This window comes from Hylobates moloch, unplaced genomic scaffold (assembly GCF_009828535.3).
Source record: "Hylobates moloch isolate HMO894 unplaced genomic scaffold, HMol_V3 SCAFFOLD_19, whole genome shotgun sequence".
In the NCBI taxonomy this organism is placed as follows: Eukaryota; Metazoa; Chordata; class Mammalia; order Primates; family Hylobatidae; genus Hylobates; species Hylobates moloch.
In genome coordinates, this window is record NW_026652294.1 from 16,618,928 (window position 1) to 16,640,690 (window position 21,763).

The 21,763-nt window shown below is 38.4% G+C and overlaps 1 protein-coding gene across 22 annotated transcripts in view; it reads left to right on the forward strand.

The window, feature by feature from the left end:
- RBFOX2 (RNA binding fox-1 homolog 2) overlaps nucleotides 1–21,763 on the forward strand; it is a 286,813-nt gene that overhangs the window by 61,329 nt on the left and 203,721 nt on the right. For 4 of the 22 annotated variants that reach the window (XM_032138961.2, XM_032138964.2, XM_032138968.2 and 1 more), the window contains exon 1: nucleotides 7,046–7,207. The exons of the other annotated variants lie outside the window; for them this stretch is intronic. In XM_032138961.2, coding sequence (XP_031994852.1) covers nucleotides 7,166–7,207 — 42 coding nt within the window. In that variant the 5' untranslated portion in view covers nucleotides 7,046–7,165. Of the gene's footprint in view, nucleotides 1–7,045; nucleotides 7,208–21,763 lie in introns of those variants that run through there. 22 annotated transcript variants of the gene reach the window in all.

Here is a 21,763-nt window from a genome sequence, read left to right on the forward strand (position 1 = left end):
TGTTGCCAAATCTTTGTTTATTTACTTGGTATAATGTCTTTTTCCCCAATTCGACTGAGCTTCGTGAGAAAAGGACTATGTCTGTTTTCCACACTGTATTCATGGTGCCTAGCACTATGGGACCATAGTAGGTGTACATTTTATGAAAGTTTGTTGAATGAATGAATGCCATGGGAAATTATGGTTCCTGTTGAAGAATTTAATCCTCAGGTCAAGGCTTTTGTCTGTTGTTTTGCATCGGAGGAGTGACTTTGAACATTTTCCTGATAAAAGAGTTTTAATACCATAAGCTTGTTTTCTTCTTGTTTACTACCTTAGCTCAAGATCTTCTCTTAAGCTCTACTGACAGAGTCTTGCTTTATTTCAAAAATGTGCTTAAGACCTGGAAGCCCAGTCTGTGAAGCATCTGGTTTACCTTGACCTGTAAAATTAGCAGACTGCTTCTTTTCCCTCCTGTTCTGTGTGTTTAAGAGAGGCGCATAATTCTATTTTGAGGCTTATGATAGAATAGGAGCATAAAGAAAACTCGATGACTCTGTTTACTTAAAAATCTTGCTGCTCATCTAAATTGGTTGAATGACTATCCCTTCCCTTAACTAACCCTTTCAACTTTTCATCCTGAATCGACCTTCCCTAAATTTATCTTTCATAAAAAAAGGCCATAAATATATTTGATCTCTAACCCACTGAGACTCTTTTTTAAGTTTGGCTTTTGGCTTTTTTTTTTGTAACCTTTCTCTCTAAGATCAGGAAGAAAGGGATAAGTAATTGTGGACAAGAAAATTGGAAAACACTTAAGAAAAAGTTTAGGGTTGTGTGGGTGTGTGAAAGCATATGTGTATACATATACATGTTTTTCCTTTCCTGCCCCACTGTTCTCTAGCTAGAATGACCTAGATTTTTTTTTATTCTGGGAAAAATTGTATTATTTCTGGATTCTGCTGTTTCTTTTAAGTAGTTGGACTAGAAGATGCTGGACTTATAACTTACATTTTTAAGATCTTTCTTGTACTCTTAAGAAAAGTGGTAAATGGTATGGATTTTAGATGTTTGTACTGGAAAGAGTAGCACTAATAAGGAAATGCCTTTGTCCTCCTGTTCTTTGTTGAAGTTAAAATCAGCTTGGATAGCTGAGGATGGTGGAGGGTTATTTATTATTTTTGGGCTCCAATGTCAAAATTCTCAGTTTTATTTAAACACTCAACACAATTGATACTTGAGTGTCATGCTATTAGCTAAGGTCAGTATTCACTTAGGTTAGGAAACATCTCTTATCATTTTCATCTCTTGTAGCACCTAACACAGCCCTGGGTACATACGAGGCACTTGATAAAAGCTTGATGAGTTTAATTTAATATAATCTTGCTTAATTCATAGATTGAGTTGTTTGACCTATTAGGTGGAAGAAAACTTCATTGTCCATTTTTTTTTTTTTTGGTAGGGTATTTTTTATTTTTATTTTTTATTTTGAGACAAGGTCTCGCTCTGTTGCCCAGGCTAGAGTGCAGTGGCACAGCATCCCGAAGTGCTAGGATTATAGGAAAATTCACATTTTAAATGCTACTTTATGAAAGTTTCTAAAAGAAAACATAGGAGAATGTTGTCATGATATTTTTCTACTTGAACTGGATATAAATGCTGACTATAAAGGAAAAAAATGATAATTTGACTACATCAAACTCAGGAATGATCTGTTCATTAAAAGACGCCATTAAGAAAGTAAAGCTAGATGTGGTGGTGCACACCTGTATTCCTAGCTACTTGGGAGGGAGGCTGAGACAGGAGGATTGCTTTAGACCAGGAGTTAAAGATCAGCCTGGGCAACAACATAGTAAGACCTCATCACTACAATTTTTTTTTTAAAGTTGACTGGGCATAATGCCATGTGCCTATTGTTTGAACTACTCCAGAGTCTGAGGAAGGAGGATCGCTTGAGCTTAGGAGTTCAAGCCTGCAGTGAGCTATGACTGCACCACTACACTCCAGCCTGGGCAACAGAGCAAGACCCTGTCTCTTGGAGGGGGAAAAATTATATATATGTAAAAGAAAGTAAAAAGGCAAACTACAAAGTAGGAGAAAGTATTTGTAGTATAGGGATCTGGCTAGTCTCTAGAATATCTAAATAACAACTACAAACCCATATATAAAAGAATTTCTTTTAATGAATCTTTTGAACGACCCAGTAGCAAAATGGGCAAAATATTTGAGTAGTTACTTCACAAAAGATGATCTCCAAATGTTCCAAAAAATGGTCAGGATTGCTAATCATCAGGCTAAAGCAAATAACCACGATGAGCTATTATCACACTACCTCCAGAATGACTAAAATGAAAAAAGCAGACATTACTAAGCATTAGTGAGGACGTTCAGCATCTGGAACCCTCATGTGCTAGTGGTGGGAATGTAAATTGGTACAACTTTGGAAAACTGGCAGTTGGTAGTATCTACCAAAGCTCAACATAAGTGTACCCTGTAACCAGTCGTTCCACTCCTAGGCATACCCAACCGAAATGTATACATGTGTGCACTGAAAGACGTGCAAGAATTTTTAGGAATAGCCCCAAGCTGGAAATGGCACAGAGGCCTTTCAACATGACTGAAATATTTTTCAGTAAATTATATATTTATAAGATGGAATACACTCAACAAGTGGATTAGTTTTACAGATATAATGTGGGGTGAAAGAAGCCAACACAAAAGAATGCATAATGTGCGATTCCATTAATATTAACTTCAAAACAGGCAGAGTGGATTTATGGTGTTAAATACAGTCATTGTGGGCTGGTGGGAGTGACTTTGCAAAGGCACAGGATGGGCTTCTATAGTGCTGGTAATGTCCTATTTCTTGGCCTAGGTGTTAGTTACATGGCAAGGGGCGGGAGGACGGTCACTTTGTGAAAATTCATTGAGTTATGCACTTAGGTTTTTTGCCTGTTTCTGTATATGTAATAGCTTCGGTAAAAAGTTTACTTTCTTCTACTTGCGTTCTGTGATTGCCACAGCTGATAGATAGCTTTCCCCTCATACACATACTGATCCTTTTCCTGTCGAGCTTGTAGGATGTGAATGTGCACATACATTTTTGTGTTTATGTGTTGGGGTGTTATGTGGGGATGAAGGTGCTTTTTAAAGTTAATGTAAATTTGCTTGTCAAATATTCAACATGCTGAGTTTCAAACAGCCACAGGAAAGTAGAATTGATGAATAAGCTTCACTGACCACTTTTTAAACTAATTCTCCAAGAAGAATAAGGACATTTACATTCTATCTCATAGAGCAGCAGATTTGGATTTTGCTCTGCAGACAAAAAAACCTCTTCATTGAGGGTCTCAGCCACTAACAGCTTCATTTTCAGAAGGATGTACCTCATTTTGGCCGTTATTCTTATCATGGAGACTATGAGGAGAACAAATCTCCATGATATTAAATTTTTTTTTCCCTTTTTCTCTGTGGAAATCTAATTCAAAGTAAGGCATTTTAGGAAAACCTAATTGGGGTTAGGTAGAAAATCTAAAAGATGTTGCCTTGCCTTCTCTTAGCTGGTCATATCTCTCAATTCTCAACCTGGCCTTAGGAAAATTCTTCAAAGTTCAAGTTTGTTATGTTGTCTTATGACCATCCCTTTGCAAATCTTTGTTCTCCCTCCATGGAATGCTTTTACCTTCCTCATTTACGTAAATGAACTCCTGCTCATTCTCCATGGCATCTTCTAGAGGTAGCCTTTCCTTCTGTGTACTGTCACCATACCTATAGACACCTTCGCTATATTGAATATCACACATAGCTCTATTTATTTGTTCTTTGGTGCCAGCCTTTTGAGATTATCGACTGGTGTATGGTAAGTATTGAAAGAAAGAATGGATGATTGAAAATATTATTTGAAAGACAGTAACTATTTTCTAAAGAATAAAATCTGATTATAATATTTGACATTAGTAGATACATTTTTTTTTCCAGAAATGGTGATTATTTGCCTTAATTTCAGAGTAAAAAAGGATATATGTTTACAACAGGGTGTATGTTGTGGCTGTAGGAGAGAGTGATGCTAACTGGTTCACATGGGTAGCAGACACGTGACCTTGGCCTCTTTAGCATGGTCCTCTAATCAGCTGATTTAATTTTAGTGGAATCCCTGGAGAAATGCTCTGGTTCTATATGTAGAATGTAGAAATCATAAATCTAATGTATAGATCCTGACTGCATTAGGGTTTGTGGATTAAAACCAACAAATAGACTGTGTAGGTATTATGACATTATGACTGGGCCAGTGTAGACATTATGACAGTGATACTTGTTTTCTTCTCAAATATTATGAAATTAATTCCAGAATGTTATCTGAAGTTTTGTCATTTCATTTCAGCATGTAATTTCCCAAGCCAATTTTAATTTAAAAAGATCTGAGTAGAACCATTGCCGTTTGTCCAGAAGTTTAGAATAATAGGATTAGAATAATAAATTAATAAGTATTGAGTGCCTACTTAGGGTTTAATACTGTTAGTAATACATAAAAAGTGTGACTTTGACCTTGATGTCGTGCCCTATATTTTATTGATGGCATAAGAGAACACAGATATAAAATGATTTCTAGATGTTTTTTTCCAGCCCTCACTATCTGAAAATAGGAAGCTAAGTGGAAAAATGCACATGCTTTGGAATCCAAACAGATCTAGGTTAGAATTCTGGCTTTTTTAAAAAAATGAAATAATGAGTATATAACCATAGTCACCTTGACATCACTGGAACTCTGTTTCTGTGTTTGCAAAGTGGAGTAAGAATGTATACTAGGCAGGGCGTAGTGGCTCACACCTGTAATCCCAGCACTTTGGAAGGCTGAGGTGTGTGAATCGACTGAGGTCAGGAGTTTGAGACCAGCCTGGCCAACATGGTGAAACCCTGTCTGTACTAAAAATACAAAAATTACCCAGGCCTGGTGGCACTCGCCTGTAATCCCAGCTACTCAGGAGGCTGAGGCTGGAGAATTGCTTGAATCCGGGAGGCAGAGGTTGCAGTGAGCCGAGATGGCATGACTGCACTCCAGCCTGGGCGACAGAGTGAGACTCCATTGCAAAAACAACAACAACAACAACAACAAAAAGAATATATACTAGTGTTGGTGTTTTTATTTTTGTGAAATAGCGATGACACATATAAAACTCCTGGCATGTAATAAGTGCTGTTAATGTATGTTTGAGTGAAAGAGTAGATAAATGGAGCTTTGTTTTGCAACATTCCACTTAGTCTAGGCCATTGCTGATAGATTTCTTCATAATAAGTCAAGTTTAGTAATTGATTTGATGGGCAATCTCAGAAACTGCTTTAGTCTCCCCTTTGTAGAATAAGGTGACTGTTAGTGTTTATCATACTTAATACTTAGCCAGTGGAACCATGGTGTCCATAGGAATGCTTTCACACAAGGAATGGCTTGTTAAGGTCAACAGGGAGCGAAATAAGAAAACAAATATCTCAGAGATGGGCTAATCATATTGCCCCCCCACCCCGCACAGCAATGTGGGTTTCAGTTGTTAGCATGTGCTTCATCCTTTGCTGTTTTCCACAACAGTTGTAAAGCTTTTTCTAGATGACTGTGTGTTAACTAGAGGCATCTGACTCTTTTGACTTTTCTAATTGTTCTAAATTGTTTAAGTTTTCTTTGGGGTAGATGACTGTTATTACACTGAATTATTCTTCTTTCCTGTCTTTTTTTTTTTTTTTTGCTGGAGAATTGGTGCCCTGGAGCTGAGTCTCTGCTTTGCAAACCGAAAATATAGTTTTCCTGGGTGTGCCTTATTTTTATCCATTCCTTTTCTCCCTTTCCTACTACAAGGCTCTGACCTGCTTGGAGCCCTTACTACTTGGTCACAACTGATACTTTGTCCTTCAGAGTCACATAGGACATAGCCACTGCGTTGATTGAGTGCTCAGCTATCGAATATGGCTCTGAGAAGGAATTACTTCTCTAGAATGCGAAATGGGCATCTGAGCCAGAGAATGAAGCCCTGGTCCATATTTAGTCATTATTTAGGGAGAGTGAGGAGTAACAATTTCAAAATTAGAGTTTAGATTAAGCAAAGAAAATACTAGTCAAATTGGCTGGTGTATGAGGTGAGTAGAGCTGGATTTTTACCCGAAGTAGAAACCTTTGTAGGAACTGCCTGTGGTTCAAGAAGTTATGTATATTTTATGGTATATCTATGATTATGAAAGGATAATTTTCTAAAAGTTTATGTTCTTCCTCTGGGGATTGTTAACATCTATTAATATCCACAGGAATTTTACTAATAATAATGCCAACTTACTCTTGATTCAGTCCCTTTGACACAGGGACCTAAACTAATTTACATTAATTTTGTCAGTAATTCTTATAATATCCCTGTGTGGGAGCTGCTTTTTAGATGAGGTATGTGAGAATTTGTTAAGTTTGCGTAGCAGGTCAGTCCCTTGGATGGAAAGTTGGACCCAGGATTTGTGCTTCCAGGCTTAGTGTTTGATCACTGAAGTGTGCAGTCTTTTTACCTAATTCTCCTCCCCATTTGTTCTTCCTGTGATGGAGGAAATCATATCAAGGAAATAGCAGGAGAATTCCGTCTTCTAAGAGGTTAAAGACTTTTCTGCCTTGAGGCGTGGAGTTCCCAATCCTTGGCTTAGGATGGAAGGAAACAGCAGAACACTGTGATGTTCAGCTGAAATGGCACAACTGTTTTTTTGCATAGTTTTTTGTTCTCTTTTTAAAAATTCTCCTGTTGGGAGGAGGTGAACGTGAGAATTTTCTCTCTGCCAATCTTATATGTGAGGCAGGTGGCTTGGTTGTTTTGAATGCTCAGCAGATATCACTACTTGCTTTTGGGTTGGAGGCCAGAGAGGAGGAGGTGAAACAGCCACTTTTGGGTGGGGTTGACAGGAGGGTACAATGTTGGAAGGAGGACATTTCTCTGTGTTTTCTTAGTCATAGGACTCTGAATCCCAAGTAGCTAAATTTAGCTCAGGTTCCTGTTGAAAGCATCGTCTTTTTGGGGCGGGTGGTGTGGGGAGAACGGAAAACCTTTTTGTGTATCCTGCTCCATGAAGCCAATAGGGAAGCAGGAGGAGGTGAGGTTGCCATGGAGATGGTAGCTGTGTGCAAGGGGAGAGCAGCAGGGTTTAGAATTCCAGGAAGGAAGAGAGAGTGATGTCATCAGATTCCATGGACCAGCCCAGGAACCCCTGTGAGGTTGGTGGGGAGTTGGGTGTGTTGGGGGTGGTGGAGTGGGAGTTTGTGCAGGGGAATTGTGGCTTCAGTAAGGTGTGGGGAGTCCAGTTCAAGCAGAGAGGTTGGTCGTGTGGAATTGTGCTGATCTGCATTAATGCCTGATTTAAAAAAAATCTGGAAATCATTCTGAATTTGCAGAATATTTTCTTTGTTGAAAAAAGACATTTATTTAACAAAGGAGCTTATCTAGATGTAGAAATGTAATATCTTTTTATAGTTGTATCCCTGAAGTATTTGTGTGTGCCTTTATCCCTTGTATGTGAGGGTATTTGTGTGCATATTTTAGTATATAGTTGCCTTTGTACAGTACCTTTTATGGTGCTGCATGCAGTTAAATGCTTCATTAATGCCTGCTGATGGTATTTTTTTATATGGATGGGTGTATATAAATAAAACGCTTAAAAATAATCTGAAAAGAATATCAAAGCAGTTGCTTTTTCAGCAGAAAGGAAAACTGCATGCTTTAAGACAGTTGTTCTGAACATATGCATGTTTGTGCTGATAGTGAAGGGCAAATGTGTTTCTTTTGGTATGACTAAGAGGCTGCTTTTTTTTAAAAAAAACAAATATAACAGAACCTGTGCATCCAAATGAATATTGCCCTTCAAAATAGTCACCTTGGCTGGTGATACAACCATTGCGCAAAACATAAAGAACTCTCATTCAGAATCAGCTTTAGAGATGAGTGATGAGGAAAACGTTTTCAATACCTAACACTGAATTTTTTTATTTAAAAAAATACCTACCTAGGTTTTTGAAAGACACTAGGTTTCTTCGAATTGGCTTTTCCTGATTTTGTGGTGGTGTCAAAAAGTCAAATCTGTGCTCAAATGGTGAGCTTTTACCCCATTTGAAGATACTTAAAGTCATGGGTTTAGGCTCTGAAGGCATTTTCATTTTCAGATCAAGGGCTCTTTAAATATGTAGTTTAGCAGTGGCCGTGTTTTGAATGATGGTAGCATCTGAGGAATAAGAACATAGCCTTCCCAGGGCGACGTCTTCTGAGGTGACCCATTTGGATTTATTTGTTCAAGTGTGTCTGTTAAAATCAGTGACATTACCATTGGGTAATGTGGGAAGCAGCTTTAGATGGTGTGTCTGAGGGCACAGACTCTTTGGAATCGGGTTGGTTCAAGTCTGAACCCCTGTTCTGCAATTCACTCACTGACCTTGGACAAGTTAGTCTCTTGGTGCATTGGCTTCCTCATGTGTAAAATGGGAATGATAGTGCTGTGAGTCCCAACCTCACAGTGTGGTTTGAGGACTAAGTAAACTAATATATAAAGCTGTTAGACATTTGGTGTGTTCTCAGTCAGTGCTGGCTGTGATTATTGTCGTTAATAATTATACACTTCTTTGAATTACAGAATTCTGAGGTAGAATGTGCCTGGAGATAGTATAGCTCAGTAGTCCCTGTTCTGTACAGTTGGCCTATCATATCTGTGGGGTCCACATCTGTGCATTCAACCAACCATGGATTGAAAATAATTCAGAAAAAAAAATAACAATGCAACAGTAAAAATAATACAAATAAAAATACTAAATAACTATGTAGCATTTACACTGTATTAGGTATTATAAGTAATCTAGAGATGATTTAAAGTCTCTGGGAGGATATGCATAGGTTATATGTAAATACTGTGCTATTATACATCAGGGACTTGAGCATCTGTGGATTTTGGTGTCTGAGAGGGGTCCTCAAAACAGTCCCCCATGGACATCAAGGGATGACTGTATTGAAGTCAACCTGGACCTCATTCCAGACACCACTGAATCAAGGAGAGAAATCTGTAGTTTTTAGATTATTCAATGATTCAGTCAAGATCAAATGATCAGTCAAGATTGAGAACTATTGAGTATAATCTGTTTACAGTATGGCCCCAGCACTAGAAGCTTCATTTCCTGGTAGATGTAGAAATCTCAGACGCCACCCTAGACCTACTGAATCAGAATCTACATTTTAACAAGATACCTAGTGACCTATCTGCATGCTAACATTTGAGAAGCACTGCTTTTCTTCTACCAATGGGAATAATTGGGTGATAACCGCAGGTTAAAGATGAATTATCTCTCAATTTTTCCCATTGCTGGAAGGGAAACAGTGTGGCTAAGCCAGTGTGTAGATGATCATACACTTACCTTCCCTATTTCTTGGCCTAGAGATAAATGCTTTTCTGGACTAAACTGCTGCGTAGCATGTAACAGAAAGAACAGTTGTAATTATGGCTCTGGCTCTACTGTTTACTAGCTATTTGGCCTGGATCCAGTCATTTAATCTCTCTGAGTCTGACTCTCCTCACCTGATCATGGAAATAATACCCAGAAATAATGTATATCAATTATCTAGCGCATTGCAGTGCCTGCATATGTTACTGGCTTTTCCTTTTCCCTTGCCTTCAACCTTTCATTGATAAATCTGTAGTGCAGTTCTCGTCCCTTAGAAAGGGCCACCAGTGGAGTCTCAGTACCATCTCATCTCTGTGGGCTCTTCTTGCCCTTCTCCCAGCTATCTTGAGTATTTAATTGTACTTGCAGAAAACTAAGCTTTATAAAATATATGTATATATAGTTTATCTCTTTCTGCAAAATGCCTTTTACTTAATGGAGACTATTATCTAAGAGGGCTAGAAGGTGAAGAACTAAAGGAGTTGAGTAATTGAGTTGATACAGGAATCGAAGTATAACAAGATATGACAGGCAGCTCTTTTATGAATTCTTAATAGTTGACCATTTGTTTAAAAAAATGAAATTCCTGGTTTTTAAAACTTGGCATCAAGAAAAAAAATCCTCGGTAGGTTTGAAGTTGTTTGAAGTCTTTTTAGATTGGTTCCAAGCGAGAATTAACGTGGTAATTATCAGAAGATCACTGAATTGGTAAGTAATGAGCATTATCTTCTTTCTGACCAGGGAATTCATACAATTAAAGGAAGTTTAGGGACTTGCTCTGAGGACACTAGAAGTAGGTGGTAGAGAGTCTAGGTCAGAGAGTTGGCAGTTGTAGCCAGTAGGGCATTGGAAGCAACAGCAGCAGGAGGAAATAGAAAAGTCCAGTTTTACTCAGATCTTAATGGACTTAGGGATAGGCAGGATTGTGAACTCAAAACATACAATAAAAATTGTTGCAATCATAGTTTTTCTCTATGGGGTAGGTATACTTTCAGGTGCTTTGTATACTTTATGCCTAAACTTAATATCCTTGCAAGGTGTAGACATGATCACATATATTTTATAGACCAGAAAATAAAATTGAGGCCCAGAAAGGTGAGTAACTTGTCCTAAGTTGTTCCTCTAATAAACAACAGAGCTGGTTTAACATCATGTTCAGGCCGGGCGCGGTGGCTCACGCTTGTAATCCCAGCACTTTGGGAGGCCGAGGCGGGCGGATCACGAGGTCAGGAGATCGAGACCACGGTGAAACCCCGTCTCTACTAAAAATACAAAAAAATTAGCCGGGCGTGGTGGCGGGCGCCTGTAGTCCCAGCTACTCAGAGAGGCTGAGGCAGGAGAATGGCGTGAACCCGGGAGGCGGAGCTTGCAGTGAGCCGAGATTGCGCCACTGCACTCCAGCCTGGGCGACAGAGTGAGACTCCGTCTCAAAAAAAAAAAAAAAAAAAAAAAAAACATCATGTTCAATAGCAATGTGAGTGAAGAGAGTGTTATAAAACTAAATTGAAATAATATCTATCAATTAAAATAAAATTTATTATTTTGTCTATAATGACTTTTTTTGGGGTAGAATTGTTAATTTAAATTTAGACTGTGATAGTCAACTCAGATAGCCTGTCTTAAAGGGACTTTTTTGAATGTTGCAAAATGATCCTTTGAAATGTATTTCTTTTATACTCTGAGGCTAGTTAAGAGGTATCTTTTGTTTTTTTAAATGCCAAAGCTTGAAGTCTTCAGTTTAGTGAAACACCAGTTTAAATTGAAATACCACAACACAAACTGATTTGTTGGTGGTTATCAATTGGCATATTTAGTCATAATGAGTATTCACATAATTGTGTCTGTTAGTCTGGTATTCCATTCAGATCCAGATGTAGATAATTATCAATGATTGCACAGAGTGAATCATATATTTAGACATATTTCTAAGTTACGGTAGGAAGAACTCCAAATGAGAGGACTTGGGTTCCAGGCCTGTTTTTATGACCTTGGACATGTCACTTGAAACTCAAGGGAATGAACCTGAATTTCCCTTATCAATCAAAAGAGAATGATGTTATCTATCTAACAGAATTGTTATGAGTAGGAGGATGTGCTTGACACCAATTTCTGCGTCTTAGACTAGCTCTGTAACCTTGAGAAAGACATTTAAAACCTTGTGGTACATTGGTTTTCTTATCTGTAAGGTCAGTCTGTGCTATGTGAATATGGTTGCAAGGTAAGGAGGGTACAAGTAAAGTAGCTGAATTAGAATTAGGTGATCCCTGTGGGTCCCCTCGTAATCTGTGGTCCTGTACTAGTCAGAACTGCCTGTATGTTGGTATGTGGTGAAGTGTTACATACAACTAAGATACTGTTTCTTATTATCATTATTGTTAACAGGGCCACCCCATTAAGGAACAGGCACTGTGTAAGATATTGCATGTATTACCTCAATCCTTGTAACAATCCTATGAGGTAGGTAGTATTCTCATTTAAAGATGGAAGAATTTGAGGCTGAGAGATGAATTAGCTTTTCACAGCCATAGAGCTAGTTGGTTACCAGAGACATAGATCAGTGTGATTCTAATAACTGTACTTTCCCCCATACCTCACTACACATGCTATTGTGACAGGCCAAAACTAGGACATGGGCTTATTATGCCACAAACTGCCTGTACCAAAGAATGTAATGATGACTGAGTAATTATATTCTTCACCACAAAACACTTGCAGTTAAAGAAGGGGAGAAAGCCAGTTACACTTTAGAGTGTTCCTGCTGAAGTAGTAAAAATTATTACTATTACTAATTCTCCATCCTCGATTATGAATCTTTTTAATAATCTCTGTGACAAAATGGGTAATACAAATAAAGCACTTCTGCTGCATACTAAGTATGACAGTTATCTAAAGGAAAACTGCTTCTGTGATTGAGTTGCCAGCTGAACTTTTTTCATGGGATGCCATTTTTATTTGAAAGAACAGCTGATAGACTATGGTATTCAGACGTTTTATTAAAAATGAATGAGGTGGCCAGGCACAATGGCTCACGCCTGTAATCCCAGCACTTTGGGAGGCCGAGGCGGGGGATCATGAGGTCAAGAGATCGAGACCATCCTGGCCAACATGGTGAAACCTCGTCTCTACTAAAAATACAAAAATTAGCCGGGTGTGCTGGCATGCGCCTGTAGTCCCAGCTACCTGGGAGGCTGAGATGGGAGAATTGCTTGAACCCAGGAGGTGGAGGTTGCAGTGAGCTGAGATTGTGCCATTGCACTCCAGGCTGGGCAACAGAGCAAGACCCTGTCTTAATTTAAAAAAAAAAAAAAAAAATGAAGTGAGCCTGTCGTTTTAAGGAAAAGTGATATTTGTTGTCAGTGATAAAATTTGAACTTTCAAGCAAAAACTAGAGTTTTGGAAAACTTGTATCCTGGCCTATGAGCTTGATAGCTCTGGCCCTTAAAAGACTTTTCTGATGAGATTGGTGGTGATATTAGTGAATGTGAATTTTTTGATGTTATATAACGAGATGTGTCAACAGTTGGAAGATCTTTATAACTTAGTGAACTTGTATTTTATAAATGAACAATACATAATGTTACAAAATCATGCATAGGCAAAAAAAACTATTCCAAGTACAAGACCAATGAATTTTTATATTAACAATATGAAAAAATTCATTGATAAGGTTTCACATGCCACATTGCAACAAACCTTTGGTACAGTATTAAAGAAGAATAACTAGAGATAGGTGAAAAGTCTATTAAAATACCTTGCCTTTTCAAGATACATATCCGTGGACTGCCAAATTTCTTTCTTATACTTCAGAATAACATTGAAACAGATTGAATGCAGAAGCAGGTATGAGAATCCAGCCATCCTCCATTCCATCTCTAATCCCTAGGCCACAGTCTGGTACTGGCTTGTGGCCTGTTAGGAACCAGGCCACATGGCAGGAGGTGAGCAGCAAGCACTACTTCCTGAGCGCCACCTCCTATCAGATCAGTGGCGGCATTAGAGTCTCATAAGAGTGCATACCCTACTGTGAACTGTGCATGCAAGGGATCTAGGTTGCCTGTTCCATCTAATGCCTGATGACTTGAGGTGGAACAGTTTCATCTTGAAACTATCCCCACCCTACCCCAACCCCCAAGGAAAAATTGTCTTCCATGAAACCAGTCCCTGTGCCAAAAAGATTGGGGACCACTGTTCTATTAAGTTGGATGTTAAAAATATTTGTAGAAATGTAAAATAATGATACTATTCTCACTGGTTTAGTTACAAACTAAACCATTTTCATAAAATATTTTCTAGGCTAACATAATGGTTGGTTTATTTTTGGTACTTTTAAAGGAATTAACATATTTTTTAAAGTACTCAGTTTTAGTTTCTTGTAGGCAAATCGCAGTAGTTACAACCACAGAAGCAAAAGCTCTTTGGAGTCTTTGGTAATTTTTTAAAGTGTTAAGGTATTCTGAAATCAAAAAAGTTTGAGAATTGCAGCTCTAGTTCTCTAATCTTTTATTTCAGTAGTGGTTGAGACCTCTTAAATTGGTTCTTTACGTCATGAATGGATCTTGACCCACAAATTGAAAGAGAGTGGGCTAGAGTTAGAGGATTACATTGTGAAGGGAGGTGGGATTTTGCTGAATTTTGCTTGAGTTGATGTTTGAGAATGTGCTAAGGTGTGAAGTAAATTGAGTAAAGTTTCTATCTGGAAATTAGCTATTTGTGGTCATCTTCCAAACCCCATTCAAGTCTTACCTACTGTGAGTTCTCCTCTTTGTAATTTCTTTATGCCTTTCTCACTTGATTATCAACCATGTACACTTGTTCTCTCTGGGCCATACATTTACGTTTTATTACATGGTTCATATTGTATTTGTTTACATGCCTCTTTCCCTTACTAGACTGTGAGTTCTTTGAGAAAAGAATCCCTAGCTTATTTTCCTTTGCATTCCTACCAAGTTCCAGACACATAAACGTCCCTCAGTAAATGTTTGCTGAAGGAATAAATGAGAAGAAAAAGAGAATAACCAAGTGGGGCAAGGCTTGGGATATTTGGAACCTAATCATGTAAGCAATGGAGGGCCATTAGTGTGGAAGTGGCGTGAGTGCAGTCATGTAAGCAATGGAGGGCCATTAGTATGGAAGTGGTGTGAGTGGAATCATGTAAGCAATGGAGGGCCATTAGTATGGAAGTGGTATGAGTGGTGTTTTAGGTAGTTAACCCTGGCCCTGGTAAGAAAGCTGGGCAGGGGTGGATGGAGGCCAGCCCTTAGCTGGACCAGCCAAGAGACTATTGTTAGAGTAATTTAAGCTTGAAGTGATCCAGGCCTGGACTAAGATGAGTGCTTTCGCCGTAGATAATAAGGCATACATCCTGAATCCTGAGGAGTATTTACAAAAACAGAAACAATACCATCCATACTACTTGACAATTGTTGTGTACTTATGCTGAATTCTGTGTTAAGAGCTTTACGTGTATTGTTTCATTTAATCTTCACAGCATCCCTGAGGTAGGTGTTGTTATTATCTCCATTTTTTTCTAGTTAAGTACTAATAATACATGTTCATTTGTTGAACAGTTAGAAAATACAGATAAGAAACCTCCTCCCCCCACAAAGACATATATCACTCATAAATCCAAATTCAACACCAAGACATATGACCACTGTAAACATTTTGGGATATATCCTTCCAGACTTAAAAAAACATATATAGTGTGTGTTATATATGCCTGAATAGGAGGAAACCATGAATATAAGGCTTTATGCTGTTTTTCCATTGAAAGGAAGGGCTAACCTATTAAGCTTTTAGGGATGTCAAGGAAATAGGCAAATATCTACTTAAAATATTTATTTATGTAATTTAGAAACATTTTATCTTTTTGGGAAAAAATGTGTATATGCTGTACTGCATCAGTATCTGTATTGTTGCTTAGAACCACTTTGAATCTTCAGTTTTCCAGAGTATATATTGAGATATAGCACTTTTTTGAATCTATATTTATTGCTGTCACTGATGATTTTATCTCAAGCTGTAAGTACTTAAATAACAACAGGAAGTTTCTTCATTTGTACTGTGGTGTATACTGCATTGCTTTTCAAAAAAATGTTAATGGAGGTTAAATTCACGTAACATAAAATTAACCTTTTAAAAAAGTGAACAATCTGGTGGCATTTAGTACGTTCACAGTGCTGTACAACCACTATCTCCATGTAGCTTACATTTTTACATCACCCTCAAAAGAACCCCGTATCCATTAAGCAATCATCCTCTCTTTCCCCTTCCCTGCTGGCAACCACCAATCTGCTTTCTCTTTTGATGAATTTACCTATTCTGGAGATTTTATATAAATGGAGTCATATAATATATGACCTTTTATGTCTGGCTTCTTTCACTTAGTACTGTGTGTTTTCATTGTTTATCCATGTTGTAGCATATATCAGTACTTCATTCCTTTTTATAACTGAATGATACTCCTTTATGTGTATATAGCACAATTTGTTTATCTGTTTATCCCTTAATGGACGTTTGGGTTTCCATCCTTTGGCTTTTTTTTGTTTGTTTGTTTGTTTGAGACAGAGTCTCACTCTGTCGCCCAGGCTGGAGTGCAGTGGTGTGATCTCAGCTCACTGCAAGCTCTGCCTCCCGGGTTCATGCCATTCTCCTGCCTCAGCCTCCTGAGCAGCTGGAACTACAGGCACCCGCCACCATGCCCAGCTAATTTTTTGTATTTTTAGTAGAGATGGGGTTTCACCGTGTTAGCCAGGATGGTCTCAATCTCCTGACCTCGTGATCTGCCCGCCACGGCCTCCCAAAATGCTGGGATTACAGGTGTGAGCCACCACGCCCAGCCCATCCTTTGGCTATTGTGAACATCTGTGTACAAGTATTGGTTTTGAGTACCCGTTTTCCAGTTCTTTGGGTATATACCTAGGAGTGGAATTGCTGGGTCATATGGTAGCTCTATATTTAACTTTTTGAAGAACTGCCAATCTCTTTTCACAGCAGCTGCTCCATTTTACATTCCCACCAGCAATGTACAAGCATTTGTCAATTTATTTTTAATGAAGAACACAATAAGACAGGGAAAGTAAAGAGAAAGTATGTGTAGCCTTTGAGTCTATTAGAGCTTTGTATCTCAGATTTTGCTGATGGACTTATTAAATATTTATTTAGCATCACTTCAGCACTAAGAATGAAATTTAGCTCAGGGAAATGAATCTAATCTATTTTAAGTAGTGAACAGACTAAGAAGTGATGATCAGAGGAATGAAGGAATGGAAATTTAAATAGACTAAAGTTCCTTGAGGGCAAAGGCCTTATTCATCTTTGTGTCCTCAGCATTTAACAAAGTACTTGGTGTATTATAGGGTTTTTTGGGAGTCTCCAAGACTACCCTAGGTCCAGTGAATTATCTAGGACTTACGGTACTCAGATGTAGTCATACTTAAAGCTGTGCTTTATACTAGTAAAAGGCTATAAAGCAATGTCAGCAAAGAAAAAAGGTGCATGCGGTGAAGTCCAGAGGAAACCTGACTCAAGCTTCCAAGAGTCCTTTCGCAGTGGAGTCGCAGGACTTGCTTGATTCCTCCAGCAGTAAGTTGTGACAGTGTTGTCTACCAGGGAAGCTTGTTACAGACTTAGTGCTGAGGTTTTTTGGCTGGGGATGGTGGAGGGGGCTGTTCACATAGGCATCCTAACCCTAGCACATATCAAAATTCCAGACTCCCAGAAGGAAAGCAGGCATTAACAGATAAGAGCCACTCTGGTTAGTCCTGGGGATAGAACCCTTGTGAAATCTTCAGTTCTCAGATACCAGCTAAGGCCAACCTTGCAAGCTGCTTTCTCTGAGGATAGCAGTCAGACCTGCTACATTAATTCTTTTTGCACATAGATGTTCAGTTTCTTTAAAAAATGTGTTCTTAGGTGTGTGAAGAAAAATAAACACCATAGTAGAAAGCCAGCAGGGACTTTAATGTAAGACAGACCTGGATTTGTAATACGGGGGGAAAATTATATAGTTTTTCTGAGCCTCAGTTTCCTTACTATAAAGTGATATATCACAGGGTTTTAGTGAGAATTAAAAGTGATAATGTTTATAAAACACTAAGCATAATGTCTGTCTTATATATAGTAAGTAGCTGTTAGCAATTTTTTTCAGCTTGCTTGTATCAGTCCAGGTCCAGCCGGGAGAGAGAGACTACACAGTACTTTGGACAGGGGATTTAATATAAAGAATTATTTACCGCCAGGCACAGTGGCTTACGCCTGTAATCCCAGCACTTTGGGAGGCCAAGGTGGATGGATCACCTGTGGTTGGGAGTTCAAGACCAGCCTGACCAACATAGAGAAACCCTGTCTCTACTAAAAATACAAAATTAGCCGGGTGTGGTGGCACATGCCTGTAATCCCAGCTACTCAGGAGGCTGAGGCAGGAGAATCACTTGAACATGGGAGGTGGAGGTTGCAGTGAGCCAAGATCACACCACTGCACTGCAGTCTGGGCAACGAGCAAAACTCCGCCGTCTCAAAAAAAAAAAAAAAAAAAAAAGCCGGACGCAGTAATCCCAGCACTTTGGGAGGCCAAGGCAGGTGGATCACGAGGTCAGGAGATTGAGACCATCCTGGCTAACACGCTGAAACCCCGTCTCTACTAAAAATACAAAAAATTTAGCTGGGCGTGGTGGCGGGCACCTCTAATCCCAGCTACCTGGGAGGCTGAGGCAGGAGAATGGCATGAACCCGGGAGGCGGAGCTTGCAGTGAGCCGAGATCGTACCACTGCACTCCAGCCTGGGCAACAGAGTGAGACTTCGTCTCCAGAAAAAAAAAAAAAAAAAAAAAAAATTATTTACCATAAGAGGAGATTGAAATAATGAGAAATTGGCTCGTAGGAAGAAAACTGTAAATAACAGCAGATCTTAACAGCAGATACAGATCTGCTGTATCTATAATGAGATATAATGTAATAATATGATTGATGTGTGATAAAATAGAATTAGTATAATAGCAGCTAAGCAGCTACCCCTGGGACCGAGATATCATACCCAAAGAGCCATCTCCCTCAATACCACCAAACACTCCCTGGCCGAGAGACTGAAATCCGAGGGGCTTTGTTGGAGAAGGCATGACTTTGACTCTCAGAATGGCAGAGAAGTAAGTCCCTATGGACTTATACCAGCAGAACTTGCTGGAAATCTGTCCTTTTGAAGTTGCCAAAAACTACCCTCTAGGATACTTGGGGAAAGCTCTTCACAAGGAGTTGTCTCACCAGAGGCACTTTGCTGCCATATGACAGCATGAAAAGGTTTACTGAGGGAAGCTACTAGCTGCTGGCTGCTGTCCATTGTAGGAGCTAGGATGGAGGGAAACTGCTTATCCTGTAGGAACCTGCTAGGCAAGCACAATGGGACCTGGAAGCGAAATGCTTTCCTCCTACAATGTATCTCCTGTGTCCTCTATGGATAAAGCTTGACATCATGCATGCTTTGCAAAGGAAAAATATTTGAAGGGCCCAGGTTCATTTTCACACAGCTGGCAAAAAGGGTAAATTTGGAGCTGATAATCAATTAATTGATAACCAATATATAGATGGAAAGGATGTTTAATTATAAATCCTCAGAAAATAGGAAGAAGATGGCAGATGGACAGAGATCTAAGGAACCTCAAAATAAGTAAGACATATGCAAAAAAAAAAAAAAATGAAGTTGGACCTTACATCAATACCAAAATTAACTCAAAATGGATCAAAGACCTAAACATAAGAGCTAAAACTATAAAACTCTTAGAAGAAAACAGAGTAAATCCTCATGACCTTGGATTTGGCAGTGGATTCTTAGACATGACACCAAAATCACAGGCAACAAAAGAAAAAACATAAATTAGACTTTATCAAAATTAAAAACTTTTATGCATTGAAGGATGCTATTAACAGAGTGAAAAGGCAACCAACTAATGGAAGAAAATATTTGCAAAAATATATCTGATAAGGGATTAATATCCAAAATATATAAACAACTTTTACAACTCAACAACAAAAAAGCAAATGGCCCAATTATAAAATGGGCAGGGGACTTGAATACACGTTTCTCCAAAGAAGGTATACAAATGGTCAGTAAGCACATGAAAAGATGAAAAGTACATGAAAAGATGCTCAGCATCACTAAGTTATAAAGGAAATATAAATCAAAACAATGAGATAACACTTCACACTCATTAGGATGAAAATACACACACAATAAGTGTAAGTAAATACGGAGAGATTGAAACTCTCGTGCTTTGCCGGTGGAAATTTAAAATGGTTCACTGCTGTGGAAAACAGTATGGCAGTCCCTTAAAAAGTTAAATATTGTCACTGTGCAAACACCATAGAATTACCAGTGATCCAGCAGTTCTGCTTCTGAATATTTACCCAAAAACATTGAAAGCAGGGACTTGAATAGATATCTGTACACCCATATTCATAGCAGCTTTATTCACAATAGTTAAAAGGTGGAGGCAACCCAAGTGTCCATTGACAGATGAATGGATGGACAAAATGTGATTTTTATGTACCACATATTGTAGGCTACAATACAGTGATATGCACATAAAATTGTGTTTTCATATAATTTTAACACAGTAATATTATTTGGACTTAGAAGGAAATTCTGACACATGCTTCAATATGGATGAACCATAAAGATCTGGTAAGTGAAATAAGTGTAGTGAGCTGAGATTATGTCACAGCACAAATAAATATTGTTTGACTCTATTCACGTGAGGTACTTAAAGTAGTCACATTGATGGAGACTCAAAGTAGAATGCTGGTTGGCAGTGGATGGAGGGAGAGAGGAATGGGGAGTTAGTGTTTACTGGGTGCAGCATTTCAGTTGGGGAAGATCAGAAAGTTCTGGAGATGGATGGAGGTGGTTGCACAACAATATAAATATACTTAATGCTATAGAGGTGTATACTGAAAAATGGCTAAAATGGTAACTTTGTGTATATTTAACCACAGTTTTAAAAAAAGATGAAACTCCTAAAGAATATTTATAGTATGATCTTAAACCTCAGTACTAGAAAAGATAGATTAACGGGGAACTTTATTTTTAAAATTTTAATTAAAAAAAATTTTTTTTGAGACAGTCTCACTCTGTTGCCCAGGCTAGAATGCTGTGGTACAATCTCAGCTGACTGCAGCTTCCACCTCCTGGACTCAAGCCATCCTCCCACTTTAGCCTGTCAAATAGCTGGGACCACAGGTGTGCGCCACCACACCTGGCTAATTTTTATTATTTCTTATAGACCCAGGGTCTCCTTGTGTTGCCCAGGCTGGTCTCGACCTCTTCCCACCTTGGCTTCCCAAAGTGCTGAGATTATAAGAGTGAGTCACTGTGCCTGGCCAGAATTTTATTTCTTATTTATGTACTTCAAAATATAATTTTGTCATGATTGAATTTTATTTTATTTTTTAAATGCAAGAACAAAGTGGATTGGTAAAGGAAATTGAAAGAACTGAGGGTGTTAGCCAAACAGGAATTGATGACAGCAGAGTGGACTAGCTGTATGAAGCATATGTTGTCATATCTGGGCGGTATGATAGGCCTTTTGTTCCGAGGTTGCACATCTGTACAGCATGTGACTATACGGAATACTTTAGGCAATTGTAACACAATGTATCTAAACATGGAAACATGTATCTAATTTATCTAAACATGTACAGCAAAAATACAGTGTAAAAGATAAAAATGATACACAGGTACAGGGCACTTATGAATGCAGCCTGCAGAATTGGAAGTTGCTGTGGATGAGTCAGTGAGTGAGTGTGAGTGGATGTGAAGGCTTCGGGCATTACTGTACACTACTGTTGACTTTATCAACACTGAATACTTAGGCTACACTAAATTTTTACAAAATTATTTTTCTTTAACAACAAATTTGCCTTAGCAGTTACTGTAACTTTTTTACTTTATAAACTTTAAATTTTTTTTAACTTTTTGATTCTTTTGTAATAACACTTAGCTGAAAATATAAACACATTATATAGCTGTACAAAAATATTTTATTTGTGTTCTTATTCTATAAGGTTTTTTATTAAGATTTTTTTTTTTTTTTTTTTACTTTTTACACTTTTTTTGTTGAAAGCTAAGACACAAGCACACATATTAGCCTAGGCCTCCACAGGGACAGAATCATCAGTATGCTTTCCACCTCCACATCCTTCCCACTGGAAGGTGGTAATGGCCAGTAACACACATGGAGCTGTCATTTTCTATGATAACAATGCCGTGTGCTGGAACACTTCAGGAAGAAACTCCCTGAGTTAACTTTTTTTTTTTTTTTATACATAAGTAGAAGGAGCACACTCTAATGAAAAAAAGTA